Consider the following 19,190-nt stretch of genomic DNA (forward strand, 5'->3'; position numbering starts at 1 on the left):
GACCTTGCAGAATATTTTGCTACACACGTTTGACCTTGCAGGTTATATTCTTACACCTTACACATATTTTGATATTGTAAGATATAGTCGTGCACATGCTGTGACCTTGCAGGATATATTCTCTTAAATGAACAATCCATACCATCTATGTGAAGCTTTTGATATCAGATATGTATTAATAAGTCTCAGTCAGTATTTTCTTTAAAAATAGTGCTCTAATAAACCGATGCAATTTTGTTTGATTTTATTAATCTTATAATAATACAATCTTAGTCGCGAACGTAGTAATATACTTCCCAATACTATCCATGTAAATTATCCGTCTGTTACGCAGAATTTTTAACGTACACGTTAACGGTTTTAATTTATCTTGTTTAAGACGGAAGTAAAAAATATTATGAATCGTAAAAAGAGATACTTGCATCATAGTCTTCCTTATTGACATTGGTCGACTGTTAATAATTAAGCATTATAATCAATAAAGTAAAAAAAAAAAATAAGACAAACGATTAACTAATAAATGTATCTATTATTTTTTAGTTATTTTTTATATAGCAGAAGCTGTATATTATTAAAATAAGAATGGTACTTCCTAATATTGTCATCTATCATTATAATTTAGTTTCCTTTGAAATCCGGTCATTCTCTTGGCGCTCTTTCCTCACACCAAAATTAAACAATAGCGGAGTAAATATATTGAAGAAAGATGCTTATAAACTCTACTTCCTCTCATAGCCCGCTATCAATATTTAATGTTTAATAAGATGATTTTACCTGAATCACTGATGGCATTATTATACGACGGACAGTCTCTGAATAAATATTGAAGACATGGTGATGTTCCTGCTACCATTAGCTGTAAGTAATTGCCCTCTTTCATTATATGAAATTTCATTCGAATCCATTTTATTCAAATTGACTTATTTTCCGCATAAGAAGGATACAGACCGGGCAGACAAATTGTGTTTACAGACTATTTCATAATTATGCAATTATGTGTTTGTAAAACATAATATGTTCATATCCTTTGTGCATTTGTCCACGCAGAATTTAGGATTCATGTTATTCACCTGTTTGCGGAAGCTTACGGCCGTGTAAGAGTTAAATTATACTAATAAGAAGAAGAAAAAGAAGAAGGAGACGAAGAGGAAGAATAAACAGGTAGCGGGAAAAAAATACTTCTTTTTGTGCAGGTACCCAATATTCTTTTAAGTTTTTAATGTGAACGGAATGATGATAATGATGGCCAGTTTTGTCGAACGACAGGGGGAGAAACGACTCGATGGTTATAATATGAAAGTATATAAAGTATTATTTGCGGGGTGTATGTGTTTGTTCTTCATATCCAACATTTTACTGTAAAAACTGTGTATAAAAGTGAGTTCAAAATACAAATCATTAAAAATAAGTTTAATTTATAACTTTCGGCATGTATTAGTACTCACTGACTGGACTTTTTGATAATGCGAAAATGTTTATTTACAAAAATATCATGCGCAATAAACAAGTATGGTGTTCATTGTTTCTTCAAAAAATCAAAACTCTATTTTTAGAACTAATTATAAGCACACACATATGTGTTTATAACGTTAAAAAATGTTATTTGATCGCGGATGCTAGCATTGACTGAGTACAAGAGAAGCAACTCGTTCATCAGGATTAATATAGTTATTGCCTTTTGGTCAATTATTGCGAGGAGCATAACTCCCATAGTATTGGAGATATTGAGATGAAATTTGGTACATCAATAAAAGAAATTAGGAAACATCGAAGTGTCCAAAAACCACAACAAGGGGTTCAAATGAAACTGTATATACTGATAGAGGACATTAAAGAAACGTGCAGAGTACTAGACCAATAACTATTATATCAGAATTAACAATGTTCATGTTATTTAGTCAAATGTCATGGAGCATAATTCCATTAGTATTACAGTTTTTAAATGAGACTGTGTACGATTATTAAAGACAATTAACCAAAGACCTATAGATAACATGTATTCTATAGGTCTTTGAATTAACGAACGTGCACAGTACCATAATTACAAATCTCTTATCAGTGTTTGACGAGTTCTTACCATTCGCTTATGTGTATATATCCAGTTTCTTATGTGCTGCATAACTCAGAAAGTGATAAAAGAATTCAAATAAAATGTCATATTACGAAAGAGAATACGTAGGAAAAGTGCAAAAAATAAGAACCATAATTCTATCCTGGGGAATTAAAGAGTAACTGCTCTTTAGGGAGGTAAGATTGTACTTAAACTGTATGTGTACATTGGTACTTATACGTTTAATTTCCTTAATGAACTCAATGCAATAAAAATGTATATATATTGATAAAGGAAATTGAGAGAAAGTGCATTAGATTCACAGACTAAGACCCAAGAGGAAAACCCATAACTCGTTCTTCATGTATTGACAGAGTTATTGCCCGTTTTATTGTCGGGCTCTCTGTCAAATTATTTTAAATAAAGATCAAACTTCATTAATATAAAGAGAATATTGAAATAAAATCCATCATGATTGAAGAGTTATTAATCTCGCTTTATTACTTGTAAAGAGGGATGGCAATTGACAATAATCATTAAAATGTGCAGATCATAACAACTATTAGTTTATAGTATTATCTAGTTTGGAGAATAACCGCAAGTCTGCAGGGTCGGAAACTTCATATAATAATATAATACTTAAGTAAGAGGTGCTAAGTATACGTGTATTTATGAAGTCTCTGCACGTTGGTGTATTATCGTGTGGAAAGAATAACTTTTGTTATAAAATAACTTGAATGCAAATTTATTTATAAATAGTGAATATTGAAATTTATGTTTTTTAAATTAATAAATAAACCATTATCTTCTCCCAACGTTAAAGGTCAAGGCGGGGGCGATTGTCATTTACATTTACACTTGTTTATTATAATCTGCATGCGCTTGAATATGTCTTTGATACAATTCACATGTCTTATTATGTTAAACTCATGTGTTTATTTTATATGGAGAGAATGAAGTTTAAAAAGTTGTCTCTATTGACCTGTTCAGGATCATACTGTCGGCTACTATATATTAAACATTAAAACAAAAAAAGAGATGAGCTTATGTACAAATCCAATAAACCGACAGAAATTCTCCTAATAACGATGATACTATAATTATTATTATGTATATCGTGTACTTAATTTAAAATCTTAATTATCTGTTGTTGTTTTTGAAAACAATATCCTTCATCATGATTGTGTATATACGTTGTTATCCTATGCCATACACAACATATTGGATGGAGATACTATGAATCTATCGCATCCGAAGTATTATCTAATGTAATTTATATATATAACAAAGACGTGAAATACATGAATTTTATATTATTATTTTTATCAGACAAGTAATAAAACAATACAAATAACTGTAATTGATTTCTACAAGAACTTTGTCCTTTCGCTACACACAGTTTGAGCAATCGTTATTTAGTAAAGCATTAAACAACTTAAGTCACAATGGTGATAATAATACGTACCTATAATCTATAAATAATCTTCGATGTACTTATTTGGAGTTTGCAGATGATACAGTATTCTTTGAAACAAATATCAACAAGATAAGTATTGATGCAAAGCATTAAAGGGCGTCGGGAATTTCAGTGTAAAAGGCACTCAATGAAGTTACATGGAACGATTTTTTTCTAGTGTAAATATTAATATATTGGCCGATTATTTTAAACAAAATAGAAAAAGATACTGGTATAACCATTATCTATGATTTTGTGTTATAACCCCCAAATAACCATTATTTATGATGTTGTGTTATAACCCCAAAATAGCCATTATCTACCATTTTGTGTTGTAACCCCCAAATATTTCATAGTTCATTTAATTTACATTGGTTTCCTTTTTTTACTGGCATCCGTGTGCAGTTTTCATTAATGGAACAGAACTGTGTAGGTTTTTAACAATCTGCTTCATCTTGTAAGCGTAATTTTATATTTTTCTCAACTTCAAGGGAAGATGATTCTAAGCTTTTTCTTACGTTGCTCATTTACGATAGGGGTTTAGTACTCATTGATATGAAAACACTGTAAAAGTTTGAAAAAAAATAAATAAATGAAAACTGTAAATTGCATAAAGAAGCTGCATTTCACAATACTTTGAAATTCAGTAAAAGATCATAATAGATTTATTGCTCCGATATTCATCATTTTCAATAGGGTTCGAGTAATACTGATATAAAAACACTTAACAAGTTTGGAAAGATTCAGACGAAAGTTGTGAAAACTTTTAAACAAGTGGAAATTGTTTATTTTGTCAAATGTAATAGAAAAAAATTCTGGACTTATTGTCCCGATGTTTCTCATTTTAAACGAGGTAAAAATGCTCATTGATATGAAGACACTGTAAGTTTGGAAAGAATCTGATGAAAAATGTTTACATAATCACCTAACCAAGCAGTTTTTCGTTTTTATGTTTAAATTCAAAGAGACATAATTCTGGACTTATGGTCCGATATTGCTAATATAGAGTTTGGGTTGGGTCCTCATTGATAAAAAAACCTGTGCAAGTTTGGGAAGATAACTATGGACGTAATGGTCGGATAATTCTAAAGGGCCCATACCACCTGGATAGTAATACATGTCGCGCTTCGCGCTCTATATGTGGTTCTTTAAAAAAAATCCGAGGAGTGCTTGACTCAGGGGAAACGGGTTGCTGGGACAAAGCTCCTCCTTGATAAGCGACTGCTTCCTTTATCGCGACTTATAGTTACAATCAATAATACGTGTCGCGCTTCGCGCTCAATATGTGGTAGGGATAGTACTTAGGGCCTATGATAGACAACCATAAAAATACATGGATAATAGATGTGTTGTTTGCATTTATTTGTTAATATAAAAACACGTGTATTTTTTATAAGATATTTAAGTGATGTAAGATATTTTAATTAACGTTGTCACCACGTTGCATCCATTAATTTTATTAAAAATGTTCAATTCTAGTTAAATGGATTTTAAAATGTCTACATAAAATAAAGCTTAATTATATTTATTTACCTGACTGGAAAAATTGTCAGACGCCGAACTGTTCCGTTCATGCGGGAACCCGGGATTGAACCGGGGGCCTTGAGATGACTGTTGCGTAAACAACTTCAGTCTAACGCTCTCCCAACTGAGCTATTCCGGCTGACATTCAATTATGTACTGCTATTTGGTGAAGTTGTGTATAGCGATCTTTATTATATGTCTATTAATGAACTAATACATTGTACGTTTTCGTACCACTACGCCTTCCAATAAACTTGCTTGCGCGATAGGTCGTCAAATAACGTACTACATTGATTCTCCACTAAATAAGCAAATTAGAAAAACAACAAAATAAATATAGTTTGATTATGTTTTGTTTTTATTCAAAACATCATTTGTTTTTATACAAAACCAGAAAGTTTCGCGTATTTGCCCAGTCCCTGTGACCTTTCCCCTGTGATCAGTTGTGGATCAGTTATTAATTAAAACAATAAGCTTTGCATTATTCGCAATAAATGTTGTAATAAATGTAGTAGGCACAAATGCAGTACTTATTTACACTAATTTACACAAACAATCACCACTATGCAAGATATTCTTAATACAAAAATATATACATTGATCCGTAAAATAACTTCTCCTCCCATAGGCGAAAAAAATGCATTACATACTAGTCGCCGCACTCCAGTACGACGCCAATTAAACGTCATTTATTTTATGCTTTCCGGGGGTTTATAGAGGGTGCGTTCCATTCACCGTCTGTAACATCCGGGACATAGAGAATCGCAATGGAATAAGACGGAACCACGTGCAGAACACGTTCCAACCGTCCCCGCAATCGAGCTGGTGTAGTGCGGAATCCAAGATGGCAGACAAAGCATCGAACGATAGGTAAAATAAAAATTATTTCCAGTTTTCATGAGTGTTGTGAGTTATAATCTGTATATTTGTATTTGTTGCGTCTAATCAGACTATAATACTTTGATGAGAAACGATTCTGCATACACCATACGGCGATGCGAAATGTACACGTCAATTGTCACAAAAATTCGCGATGAAAAACAATTTTCTGAAAGACCCAAATAGCAAAATGGTGATTATTGATAAATTCATAGTGTAATTATGAAAATCATGAATCATTGAAATTTATATGCAACAGGGTGCGAAACCATTCTGTTAATCCAATACCCAAAGATATAAGGTCCATCTGGCTGATAAAATTCAACTTACCTTTCTTAGGCCTAAAATGACTTATTCCCAAACTACACAGCATTTTTTGAAGTGTGTGGTTGTAATATCAAGCTTCCCTGTGCAAATAGAACATTTACTTTTTTCAGTGAGCTTGTTATCCAGCTGCAGGATCCAGTTACAAAAGAATCCAGATTTCTGAAAGTATCCCCTCAGATGGTTGAAGCTTTGAATTCTTCAGGTAACCATAATTGGCAGGGCCTTTACATATGGGAGTAAATGTACTCGTGGATTCATAAACAAGAGAGTAAATGTTATTGTACTCCCAGATTAAAAAAATGGGAGTAAATGTACTTTGTTTGAAAAGTTGTAAATTTACTCTGTGTGTACTATTAAGTTAGTATTAACAGTAATCTGTTTTATTATCATTTTTACATGTACCTTAGTCCAATATTAACAGTTACTTGATAAATTTAATCGGTGAATGGTCTGTAATAGTTATTGAAACTGTAGACAACAGAATCTTTAAAAAAAAATAAGAATGAAAAAGCAAAAATATTCAGTGAACCAAAACAAGGTAGCAAAATCTGTAAGGATCTGGCAAATTTACATTATTTTTATAATGGAAATTTTACATTTATTTTTCGAATAAAGTGTATTATTATTGTACTCCGTTATTAAGTAATCACAACGGTATTTCAGGTTAACAGTATGTCAAACATGCCATGGTAGTTATACTCTACCATTAGGCGCATGAAGACACTACTATTGGAATGATTCAACATCCTTTAAAAAAAATGTTAAAGGCATTTCATTGATAATGAGGTTTTAAAACTTGGAGTATTCCTTGAGATTATTAAAATTGTTGATTGTTGTAACATGTTACATACACTAGTCCATTTCATTTTGATAGAATCCTTTGAATAATTGTGAAGACGAATTTCTGCGTCTTTGTTCATTTTACTCATTTTTGTTTCAGATCCAATGAAACGGCACCATGCCTATGAATTGATAAGCCATACATGGACGACAAATGTAGCTGATTTTTCAGGTATTGATTGAAATGTGCACACAGTACATAACTTGTATACGACTAATGATATATTTATGCCCCTCTTCGAAGAAGAGGGGGTATATTGTTTTGCACCTCAGTCCGTCGGTAGGTCGGTCCGTCCACCAGATGGTTTCTGGATGATACCTTAAGAACGCTTATGCTTAGGATCATGAAACTTCATAAGTACATTGATCATGACTGGCAGATGACCCCTATTGATTTTCTGGTCACTAGGTCAAAGGTCAAGGTCACAGTGACAAAAAACGTATTCACACAATTGCGGCCATTACAACTGACAGCCCATATGGGGGCATGCATGTTTTACAAACAGCCCTTGTTTACATTTTTTTTCACAAAATTGAGATATAGCCCTACAAATGAAGGTTTGAAATAATTACTGATTATTGGTACACACTTGTGAGACAAAATGTGAAATACAGGTCAAGTGTGACTTTGAATTCATTATGGTAGTCAAAAGGGCAAGGTCAGAAGGGCAGAAATATGACAACGGTTAAATCAATTTTGGTCAGTAACCTTGAGACCCGGGTGTTTTTTGGAAAGTTTGACTTCACAAGATGACAAGTATTGACTTAAAGTACAGTATGCTAGAAAATGAGGTCACACTGACAGGAACGGGACAAGGGTTTACAATTGATAACTGACTTACCCGTGGATTTAGAGTCACAGAACGACGTCACACTTTGTTGAAATTTTGTATGCCCCCGGTAGGGTGGCATTTAAGCATTGAATTGTCTGTCAGCCCATCCGTCTGTCCGTCCGTCCGAAAACTTAAAAATTTCCCATAACTTTTTCAGTATTGAATATAGAAACTTGATATTTGGCATGAATGTGTATCTCATGGAGCTGCACATTTTGAGTGGTGAAAGGTCAAGGTAATTCTTCAAGGTCAAAGGCCAAAATAAATCCAAGGGAAGTAACACACTTTAAAGTGAGATAACTTCTATTTATTATTTGGCAGGCACAGATAATTTTTACAAGGGAAGTAATATTTTTTAAAGGGATATAATATAAAAATGAAATCCAAGCGAGGCAGTAGGGGGCATTGTGTTTCTGACAAACACATCTCTTGTTGCGTTTCGATTTGCTATGTCATAAACTAATAAAGGGAATTAATTGAAACTTCACACATGTTATTGGGGTCATTATGTTAGGTCACTGACCAAGCCTCATACTCCTGGCTTGACTTTTAAATCAATTATACACCTTTTTGTACATAACATATCTTGGTTTAAAATTTGCATGCAGCAACATTTTTAAAAATTGCTATGGGTATTCAATTGAAACCTTACTCGTGTCTTTGCGGTCAAATTTAAGGTCACTTGCTAATGTTTTAGTCGAGCATGCTGTCTTATGAACAGCTCTTGTTCAATGTTCAACATTGACATTAGCTCACTTTAATGACAGGTATTGTTTATGTGATTTTAACCAGTCTTGTGATAGTTTTTGTTAGGAGATGAAAATACTGTTTCAATTATGTAAGGGTAGAACAATAATTATTAATTCATATTTTCAGAGCAAGTAGACAGTCAACCTGACCATGATGAAAATTGCGACAACATGGAAGAAGGCAACACAGGCACAGGCACCACATGTATCACCTCTGACGAGAGTGAGAAATCAACTTCTTGGAGTAAAGCTGCCACACTCTTACTGATAAACGAAATGAAGACGCGAAAAGAGCAAATGGACAAGGGATTTACAACAAAGAAGAGGGTATTTCAGGACATTGCTAAAGTTATGGTTGCACATTCCCATATGTATAATGCAGACCAAATTGCAGGACGTTGGAAAACTTTGCAAAGAGGATATAAACATATAAAAGACCAGAATACAACCAGTGGGTCTGGAAAGAAAAAGTACGAGTATGAAAGTCAACTTGATGAATACTTTGGGAAAGATCCCATTGTTAGCCCAGTAATGACATTGAGTAGTCACATTGAGACAGGATCGGTTTGTGGTTCCACCTTGGATGATTCTGAAGACAACGGAGAGGATCCAGTACCAGCAAGAAAAAAGCGTAAGTCGGCCTCAGGAGAAATGGTCGGAGTCATGAAAAGTTACATAGAAGCCCAAGAAGAGCATCGAAAAGAAGAAGTTTCTAGGAAGGAAAGAATGCATCAAGAGAAATTAGCACTTCTTTCTCGATTGATAGATACAGTGTCTAAAAATAAATAAGGACATTTGAAAATATTGTTTCAAAGGAATGATTATGATTTATTCCTGTCTGTTGGGCTACTCATTTATGTATGTTTTTATGTCACAGTTAATATGAAGCTGTTATAAGTAAATATACTGAGCCAAAGCTCTTACGCACCACCTTAAATTCTTTTTTCTAACCTATTTAAAATGCACCATTCAGCATTCACTCATTGCAGAGTTATGTGCACTTGAACTTAGCCATATATAGTGTACAAAACAACACAACTTTGTGGAGCAAACTTCTTCCACATTTTTCAAGGGATTGAATTAAAACTTCATATATATTATCAATATCAAATATTCATGTGCAAGATGTAATTTTCAGGCCATGCCATTCACTAATTGCAGAGTTATGTCCCCTTGAACTTCGCCATATAGTGTATAATGGCAGTCTTATATTGTGGAGCAAACTTCTTCCTCATTATTTATTTTATAAATACCCATCATAACTGTATGAAAATGGTACCCCCCTTTAATAATATCTCCTACAATGTGAAGGTCACACTAAGGTAATTGTTGGAATCAGTTCAAATTTGAAACTCAGAAGTAACTTCACCATGGATTGATTTATTTCACAATATTTTGACAAAATATTTAACAATACTCAGGTTGTATATCATGTGTCAAAGCAATGTGGGGGTATTTGTCGCATTCAATGACAAAGCTCTAGTTTATGCTCAGTTAAAAATGCATTTTATAATTTGTTATTTATGAGAAAAATACATTAGAATGTTGTGGTGATTTAGGACATAGGCTCAGAATGTGCTTTAATTTCAGGTGAAAGAAATCTGTCTTTACTGGATTTGCCAGATGAAATACTCATCAGGATATTAGTGGAAAATGTTGATAACCTTGAATTGCTAAATTCTGCAAGACTTGTGTGCACAAGATTTGCTGCTGTCATTGCCAGTCGCCTGAATTATGTGACACTTGCAGAATATCAGCTTTGTGAAGAACTGTTTAGTTTCTTATGTGTTTGTCCAAAATTAGAACAATTAACAATTGTATATCAAACTGGCAACGTCAGTCACACAGCTATAATCGAAAATCTGGAATGCTTTAAAGTATTGAAGAAATTGAAATTGGTTGGTCCATTTTTTGGCGATCAAGAGATTGCTAGCATTTGCACTAAATGTCCAAATTTAGAATATTTTGAAGTTGTCTCCTCTCACTTGTCACTAACCCCGACAGTGCTCAAACATGTCATAGATTCTCTGCCTAGACTCAAGTCAGTTTCACTGCCTATTTGTACCGGTTGTGATGAAGATTTAGGCAATGTTCTCGAACTCTATTATGGTCGCATTTCCTTTGGTCATCAGGTTTTAGATGCTGTAAGTCAAAATGTTTTGCACAGACCAAAATTTGCATATTATATTCAGTTGTCTACTGATAAAAAAAACAGTCCTTATAAATGATGGGCCTGGTTTTATTCTTGGTTGTTAAATATGATTGGTTATTGGCATTCAAAAATATGGTTTAGGCTACTAGTGTTACTAGATTCAAGATTTGACATTATTCATATAATGCTATTGAGTGTTGTTTTAACTGATTGCTTACATTTTGGTATGAATGTATTTTCAGCTAGTTGTAATTCCTGCCTTGTGTTTAAAGTTTTTTTAGCAGTCATATACTTTGTAAAATGGACTTACATTGAAGTGTTGTTTTTTTGGTAAAGTGGTGCTTACGGTAAAGCCAGTTGAGTTAGTGGCTAGTGGCGTAACTGTTGTTCATTGTTTGGCAATTTTATTCTTTGTTCTGTTGGCACAGTTTGAATTGTTTCATTTTAGGGCAAAGTTTATGCTATAGATAAATGAACCAGTTGTAAATATTTGGCGGTTAAATAATCTGACAGTATTTTAATCATATTTCTTTCTGGTTGGTAAAAAATTCATAGACTGATTCAAATTAATTAAACAAGTTAACAACAATTTTTTAAATGTGAGTGGATCTTGAAATTGTTATTGTTGAATCACTAGATACTTAATGTGAAGTTTCCCTTTGGTATCATTTGTAATAAACTCAGCAGCAAACAAAACTATACAGACACATTAATTTAAATGAATCCTTAAAATATGTCAGTACCACATTTATTTACATTAAACAACATTGTAATTTATTGCTATATGCATCAGTGTCTGTTCATTATCTGGAATCAGTACAGTAATAGGAATGTATTGTAACATGCATCAGTGTTTGTTAATTCACTGGAATCAGCACAGTATTAATGTCAAAGTTGCATTTTGATTACAACAATCCTTAAATGAAAAATCAAAAAATTTACACTGTCGACCAACTTCTGTCTGATTTAAGAAGCGCACATTTCCTTCTTTCCAAAAATTACCTTGTATGATCGCATTGGTTGTAATGAGTTTATTAGAACATCATTGCTTAAAAATAATATACACTTGTAAACATGTTTTTTTTTTCAAATATCCAACAACAAATGTATTTATTTCTAGTGTTAAGTATTTGATTTTTATTAAGGGGTTGATGTATTTCAACTTTTAGTTAGGACAATAATTTTTATGCCCCCGGATCGAATGATCGGGGGTATATTGTTTCTGGCCTGTCTGTCTGTCTTTCTGTCTGTTATTCTGTCCCAAAACTTTAACCTTACAGTAAAGTTTTGCAATAACTTTTAAAATATTGAACATAGCAACTTGATATTTGGCATGCATGTGTATCTCATGGAGCTGCACATTTTGAGTGGTGAAAGGTCAAGGTCATCCTTCAAGGTCAAAGGTCAAAATTTAAAACTTTAATATAGTAAAGTTTTGCAATAACTTTTGAATTATTGAACATAGCAACTTGATATTTGGCATGCATGTGTATCTCATGGAGCTGCACATTTTGAGTGGTGAAAGGTCAAGGTCATCTTTCAAGGTCAAAGGCCGAAAATTAAAAAAATTAATATAGTAAAGTTTTGCAATAACTTTTGAAGTATTGAACATAGCCACTTGATATTTGGCATGCATAAGTATCTCATGGAGCTGCACATTTTGAGTGGTGAAAGGTCAAGGACATCTTTCAAGGTCAAAGGTAAAAAAAGCAATGCATTAGGGGGCATTGTGTTTCTGACAAACACATCTCTTGTTTATATTGCTATCTTTTCAAGATTTTATTAATTATGCCAGGCTTTTTAGTCAGGATTATCTAAAGAACTGATGAAACAGTGTTCATAGAACATTTATTGCTGGAACATATAACTCTTATTATTCGAACTGATCTCATAAATTGCTTTAAAATCATGTACATTTAGATCTTATTATCATTTTCCTGATTTGTTTTTATGTGTTCATATGTTATATGTTACGTTATCATTTGCACTATTCAGAACTGTTCTCTACATTCCAAGAGTTTTAAGGTTTTATCTCTTGTTCATGTTTAATTATGTTTAAATAAGATTTATCGTTAGAATAAAAAAGAAAATTACAGTTTGAAGTTTTATTATATTGTACACAGACTTTAAATCAGACCAGCAGCTATCAAGTCCCTTTTACGAACTCCTTCGTCGTTATAATTGTCATGTACACAAATGGGATTTAAAACTGGATCTAGCATGTCGGCATCTTCAAGAAATTCGTTTACATCGTCATGGTTTATTAGGCATATGTTATGGAAAATACAACTGCACATTATAATAATAACTGCAGTTTTCACACTTGCATCAATGTACTTCAAACGCCTGAACCTGCCTTTAAGTAAAGCAAAAGCACGTTCTATAACAACACGGCACGACGAATGGTATTTGTTATATTTCTTTTGAGCAGCATTCAAGTGCCCGTTGTCTCTGTAAGGGGTTAAAAGCCATTTACGGGTGGGGTAGGCTGCATCTGCAATAATGTGGTTTTCTCCACACAGATTCGGACCATTCTGCCATAAATCAGAGTTTCTCAAGATCCTGGCATCATGGCAACTTCCGGGATAACCAGTAAAGATGTGGATAAACAGCATGTCATCGGTGCAAACTGCTTGTACCTGCAGGGACGCATACCCTTTTCTGTTGATATATGAATTTCCATGTAGTGTTGGCTTTTTTATTTCAATGTGGGATCCATCGAGGGCTCCTATTATTCCTGGAAAACCATTCCTCTGACCAAAATGCTCTTCAACTTCTGGAATCTTTTGTGCGTTTGGCCATACTATGAAACGCCGCTTGAGGTGTCTATTCACTGCTGCTAATATTCTGTTTCTGCAGCGAATAACAGACGACGTAGAAATACCAAATCGATCTCCCATTTTATCTATTGTATCACAACTTCCAAGGTACCACAATGTCATCAACAACTGTTTTTCTACTGACACATGCTCTTTACCTCCAGGATGATCAAAACTGAACTCTGGAAGATCCTTAAGGTATTGACTAAGAATATGGAAAGTCCCTTTTGACATTCTGAACTTACGGCGAAAGCTCATATCGTCGTAAAATGGCACAACTGATTCTGTATAGTCCATAATCTTTGCCTTTAATTCCTGTGGCCTGAAATAGAACAGTTAAAACAAAGGTAAGGAAAGAGTCATAGCCTAAAAATCATATGAAGGGAAGGAGTTCCTCTCGCATTTTTAAAAAATGGGTCGTGACTTAGAAAAATAGCTCTAAACGGCCGCCACATTTTATAATGTCCACGTATATTTTATAGATTATGATCTTTTACATGGCACCTTTACATTTAAAATCAGCCTGAAACTACGAAACAGTGAGTGTTTAGCCCTAATCGTTAAATTCCTTACAGCGAAGAGGCTGCTCCCATCAATAATGTCATAGTTTCTTCACCTACGGCATCGGATTCTTCGTCAGAATCTTCCAACAAGGAAATGAGCAAAGGAATGTTTATATTATTGTCAGCCATTTTGGTTTGGCGTACCGTGTTCCGTTCACACGTCCCGGACACTCCCGTATTCCGTTTTATTCCAATCACGCATTCTGGACAGAACATGCTAGACGCGTCCAGAATGGTCGAATGGAACGCCCCCAGAGAAATATCAGTGATTTAAAACTGATAATTTCACTGTTTCAAACAGTGAAAATTATCATTGAAAATTATCGACTGTTTACTGTGAAATGACGTCATTTTTTTACGAAATGACGTCATTATCCCAGCGAAATTCTTTAATAAAACTCTTAAACAATGTATATAAACGATCAACAAAGCATAAAATAAAAAGAAAATTTGTTGGATTCGGTGGAATATCGATTTTAATTCACTCGTGATCATAGAAAATATGTATTTTCACTCGTGGCTGCGCCACTCGTGAAAATATTATTTTATATGATCACTCGTGAATTAAATCGATAATCCACCGAATCCAACAAATATCCTCTATGTTTAAAGCTTAAAGGCGAATATCGACGTTCTATCCCTCTAAATTTGCGCATGTATTTTACAATGTATATTCCTCCATTTTATAGCCGTCATCCATTTAGGTACAATGTAATAGTGTTGATTGTTTTAAGAAAAAATGTAGTTAATCTATAAATTTATTTTCAAAACACCCCGCTAGTGGGTCGCAAACTTGTGCCTTCAAAACAAGCCTAACCAGTTTCGTATATACATTGCTCGTGGGAACGCGTACGTAAGTCGTGGAAACGAGATAGTTAGTCATAGGAACGAAATATTTACTTACCCTATCCACTAAAACATTGTGTTGTTCCTAAGAGTCAGCTACGTTGTAACCAAGAGTTAGGAATGTCTTAACCAAGAATTCCTAGGTCGTTCCCAATCCTTAAAAACTTTTTCGTACGACTTATTTACTCGTTTCAACGAGTAACTTACATTGTTTTCATGACTCATTTAAAAACATATATATAAAGACAAAAGAGGTAACCAAATTCAAACTTTCAGCAATTAGATAGTGGAAACGGAATCAAGTTTTTGAACAAACTATGAAAGTTTTCCCTAAACTATAAACACATGTTTATTGCTAGGGCACTTAATGGTTACATACGGAATCCGAAAATGGCCACGTTTATTGTCGCGTGTCAACCTTCGAGATCGACGCCGGCATTCAAGCGACGCACGAAATGACACTCGACATTTGAAGCCGACATGCGACAATCAAGATTTGAGTTTCGCATATGGCGGTGGATTTTAGAAAAAAAATAAAAATGTCCAAAGATCTTGACCCTCGACTGTATTGTCACAGTCATATCGTGCGTCGCGATGAATGTTGCGTGTCGCTTCGCATGTCGACTTCAATTGTCGTGTGTCGACCTTCGAGCGCGACACTCGACATTTGAGCGACGCACGATACGACTCGCGACATGCGATATGACACTCGACACTATATCGAGAAAATGTCGCGCAAATGTCGGCCTAAAATTCCCAAGGTCGACATTCGACATTTGCTCGACGCACGATACGACGCGCGACGCGCACGATATGACACTCGACAAAATGTAGTACGGAATCCGGATAGGGCCAAGTTGAGTGTCGCGTGTCGACCTTCGAGGTCGACACACGATATTCAAGCGACATTCTCTCGACGCTCAATACGACGCGAGGCAATCATGCGACAATCAATATTTGAGTGTCGCATATCGCGCTGGGTTTTAGAAAAAAAAATATCGCAGAAAATCTTGACTGTCGACTGAATTGTCGCGCGTCGTATCGAGCGTCGAGAGAATGTCGCTTGAATGTTGCTTGAATGTCGTGTGTCGACCTTCGAGCGCGACACTTGGCATTCCCTCGACGCACGATACGACGCGCGACATTCAATATGATATATCGCGAAAATGTCGCCTGTCGACCTAAAGATCACAAGGTCGACACACGACATTCTCTCGACGCAGGACATTCTCTCGACGCTCAATACGACACACGGGCGATATATCGAGCAAATATCGCTCAAGTGTCGTATGTCGACCGGTGTGGGAGTAATTTTTTCATCTGAAAGCAAGGTGTTATAGTAACTATTTCAGCTTAAGTAAAAATAGCGGCATCTAGTAGCAGCAATAACAGCAGCAGCAGAAGCTACATAGCACAGCAGCAGCAGCAGCAGCAGCAGTAGCAGTAGCAGCAGTAGCAGCAGTAGCAGCAGTAGCAGCAGTAGCAGCAGCTGCTGCAGTAGCAGCAGTAGCAGAAGTAACAGTATAAGTAGATGTTGTAGTAGTAGTAGTAGCTGCAGTAGAAGCAGTAACAGAAGCATCAGTAGCAGCAGCAGCAGTAGCAGGTGCAGCAGAAGCAGCAACAGCAGTAGCATCAGTAGCAGCAGAAGTAGCAGTATCAGCAGTAGCAGAAGTAACGGCAGTAGCAGCAGTAGGAGGAGTAGCAGCAGTAGCAGCAGTAGCAGAAGTAGCTGCAGTAGTAGAAGAAGTAGTAGTAATAGTAGTAGTAGCAGTAGTAGTAGTAGCAGTAGTAGTAGTAGTAGTAGTAGAAGTAGTAGTAGTAGTAGTAGTAGTAGTAGTAGTAGAAGTAGTAGTAGTAGTAGTAGTAGTAGTAGTAGTAGTAGTAGTAGTAGTAGTAGTAGTAGTAGCAGCAGCAGCAACCGCAAAAGCGGCAGTAGCAACAGCAGAAGTAGTAGTAGTAGTAGTAGTAGTAGTAGTAGTAGTAGTAGTAGTAGTAGTAGTAGTAGTAGTAGTAGTAGTAGTAGTAGTAGTAGTAGTAGTAGTAGTAGAAGTAGTAGTTGATGTAGTAGTAGTAGTAGTAGTAGTAGTAGTAGTAGTAGTAGTAGTAGTAGTAGTAGTAGTAGTAGTAGTAGTAGTAGTAGTAGTAGTAGTAGTAGTAGTAGTAGTGGTAGAAGTAGTAGTAGTAGTAGAAGTAGTAGCAGTAGTAGTAGTAGTAGTAGTAGTAGTAGTAGTAGTAGTAGTAGTAGTAGTTTTATTAGTAGTAGTAGTAGTAGTTGTTGTTGTTGTTGTAGTAGAAATAGTAGTAGTAGTAGTAGTAGTAGTAGTAGTAGTAGTAGTTGTTGTTGTTGTAGTTGTAGTAGTAGTAGTAGTGTAGTAGTAGCAGTAGTAGTAGTAGTAGCAGTAGTAGTACCAGAAAACAACAAAAGCCACGCGCGAGAGTTAAGTTCTTATGGTATAGTACTTCGTATTGCGGAGCAAAAAGTCGTGTAAAAAACAGTGGATTATATAAAAAAAAGAGATAAAATTTCATCGATAATCGTCATGAATTCGATGATCAGTATGTATGTCAACACAATAAAAATACTAGGAAATAAATCAAGAACGTGCCAACTAATCGAAATAAAATATCAATAAGTCCATTATTGTTACAACACGTTAAATTTTAGTTGAAAGGCGTATTTGAGGAAATTCAAATGTTTTAAGTGTGGGATGCCAAATTTTCATGGACACTTCGTTTACCGATCATCTCAAAGACAATGGCACTTCGATTCCAGATACCTCGATACTTTTTACCCGATATTACTCACGCTATTTAGTCAATCAGAATTGCATAATTCGATTTGGAATACTGCTATAGTAAGCATGCAATAAATAAAATGGGAGGTAATGACGTAAATTAACAAGAGCACCGCCTTGCGGGTGCAGACCGCTCATCTATTTTCTTTTTAAAGGTGAATGGACTCTCATTTTCAATCACAAAGGAGGGATGGGTGGAGTGAAGAGGGGTGTATAGTGTGGGGGCGTGGACATTTATTACATAATCTTCCAAAAATGCGAAAAAAAAATGCAAAAAAAAATTCGGGGGGGGGATTCTTGGGTGCGATGGTTGGACGGTATTTCAAACATAAAATAATAAAAAATAAATATTTGTGTTTTTTAACCGTTTAAAAAAAAAATTGGGGGGGGGGGGGGGGGGTATAGTGTGAGGGTAGGGTGTGGTGGTCATTTGTGAGATGATCTTTAAAAAAAAATAGGGGGGGGGGAATTCGGGGGGAGGGGAGGGGGGAGGGGTGGGTATTCTTGGGTGCAATAGTTGGACGGTATTTCAAACATAAAATAATAAAAATAAATATTTGTGTTTTTTAACCGTTTCAAAAAAAATTTGGGGTGGGGTGGGAGGGTATAGTATAGTGTGAGGGTGTGGTGGTCATTTGTGAGATGATCTTAAAAAAATAAATTAGGGGGGGAGATTCGGGGGAGGAGGGGGTGGGGGTATTCTTGGGTGCAATGGTTGGACGGTATTTCAAACATAAAATAATAAAAATAAATATTTGTGTTTTTAAACCGTTTCAAAAAAAAAAAATTGGGGGGAGTCGGGGGGGTATAGTATAGTGTGAGGGTGTGGTGGTCATTTGTGAGATGATCTGAAAAAAAATAGGGAGGGGATTCGGGGAGGATTCGGGGGGGGGGGTATAGTATAGTGTGAGGGTGTGGTGGTCATTTGTAGGATGATCTTTAAAAAAAATGGGGGGGGGGGGATTCGGGGGGGGGGGGGTTGTATAGCATAGTGTGAGGGTGTGGTGGTCATTTGAGAGATGATCTTAAAAAAAGGGGGGAATTCGGGGGGGGGGGGTATTCTTGGGTGCGATGGTTGGACGATATTTCAACCATAAAATAATAAAAAATAAATATTTGTGTTTTTAACCGTTTCAAAAAAAACAATTTGGGGGGGGGGGTATAGTATAGTGTGAGGGTGTGGTGGTCATTTGTGAGATGATCTTAAAAAAAAATAGGGGGGGGATTCGGGGGGGTGGGGGGTATTCTTGGGTGCAATGGTTGGACGGTATTTCAAACATAAAATAATAAAAATAAATATTTGTGTTTTTTAACCGTTTGGGGGAGTGGGGTGGGGGAGTATAGTATAGTGTGAAGG

At 35.3% G+C, this 19,190-nt stretch overlaps 2 protein-coding genes across 6 annotated transcripts; one reads left to right on the forward strand and one right to left on the reverse strand.

Moving 5' to 3' along the window:
• Positions 1–5,679: 5,679 nt before the first annotated feature.
• On the forward strand, positions 5,680–12,905 carry LOC127860959 (uncharacterized). Of its 5 annotated transcripts, none has more exons than XR_008039980.1 (6): positions 5,680–5,900; positions 6,347–6,438; positions 7,177–7,248; positions 8,786–9,289; positions 10,249–12,335; positions 12,485–12,905. XR_008039980.1 is itself a non-coding variant. In XM_052399289.1 (5 exons), the coding sequence occupies exons 1-5, from the start codon at positions 5,875–5,877 to the stop codon at positions 10,884–10,886; spliced, it is 1,332 nt and encodes a 443-aa protein (XP_052255249.1). In that variant the 5' UTR covers positions 5,680–5,874; the 3' UTR covers positions 10,887–12,905. The 5 variants fall into 5 exon arrangements, 2 of the variants coding, with proteins under 2 accessions (XP_052255249.1, XP_052255251.1); XR_008039979.1 differs by having other exon boundaries at positions 10,249–12,187; positions 12,336–12,905; XR_008039981.1 differs by having other exon boundaries at positions 10,249–12,187.
• On the reverse strand, positions 12,901–14,465 carry LOC127860960 (putative nuclease HARBI1). The gene is made up of 2 exons (XM_052399292.1): positions 14,203–14,465; positions 12,901–13,951 (listed from the first exon to the last, which is right to left on the reverse strand). The coding sequence occupies exons 1-2, from the start codon at positions 14,406–14,408 to the stop codon at positions 12,937–12,939; spliced, it is 1,221 nt and encodes a 406-aa protein (XP_052255252.1). The 5' UTR covers positions 14,409–14,465; the 3' UTR covers positions 12,901–12,936.
• Positions 14,466–19,190: the final 4,725 nt, after the last annotated feature.

This window comes from Dreissena polymorpha, chromosome 15 (assembly GCF_020536995.1).
Source record: "Dreissena polymorpha isolate Duluth1 chromosome 15, UMN_Dpol_1.0, whole genome shotgun sequence".
Lineage (NCBI taxonomy): Eukaryota > Metazoa > Mollusca > Bivalvia > Myida > Dreissenidae > Dreissena > Dreissena polymorpha.

Bases quoted from the DNA above. Each gene is read 5' to 3' on its own strand.
- LOC127860959 (XM_052399289.1), top strand. From the start codon at position 5,875: ATGGCAGACAAAGCATCGAACGATAG. The intron at 6,439-7,176 runs GTAACCATAATT...TTTTTGTTTCAG, and splicing joins TGAAGCTTTGAATTCTTCAG to ATCCAATGAAACGGCACCAT. The intron at 9,290-10,248 runs GTAAGTCGGCCT...CTTTAATTTCAG, and splicing joins AGTACCAGCAAGAAAAAAGC to GTGAAAGAAATCTGTCTTTA.
- LOC127860960 (XM_052399292.1), bottom strand. From the start codon at position 14,408: ATGTTCTGTCCAGAATGCGTGATTGGAATAAAACGGAATACGGGAGTG. The intron at 13,952-14,202 runs GTAAGGAATTTA...GTTCTATTTCAG, and splicing joins ATGGGAGCAGCCTCTTCGCT to GCCACAGGAATTAAAGGCAA.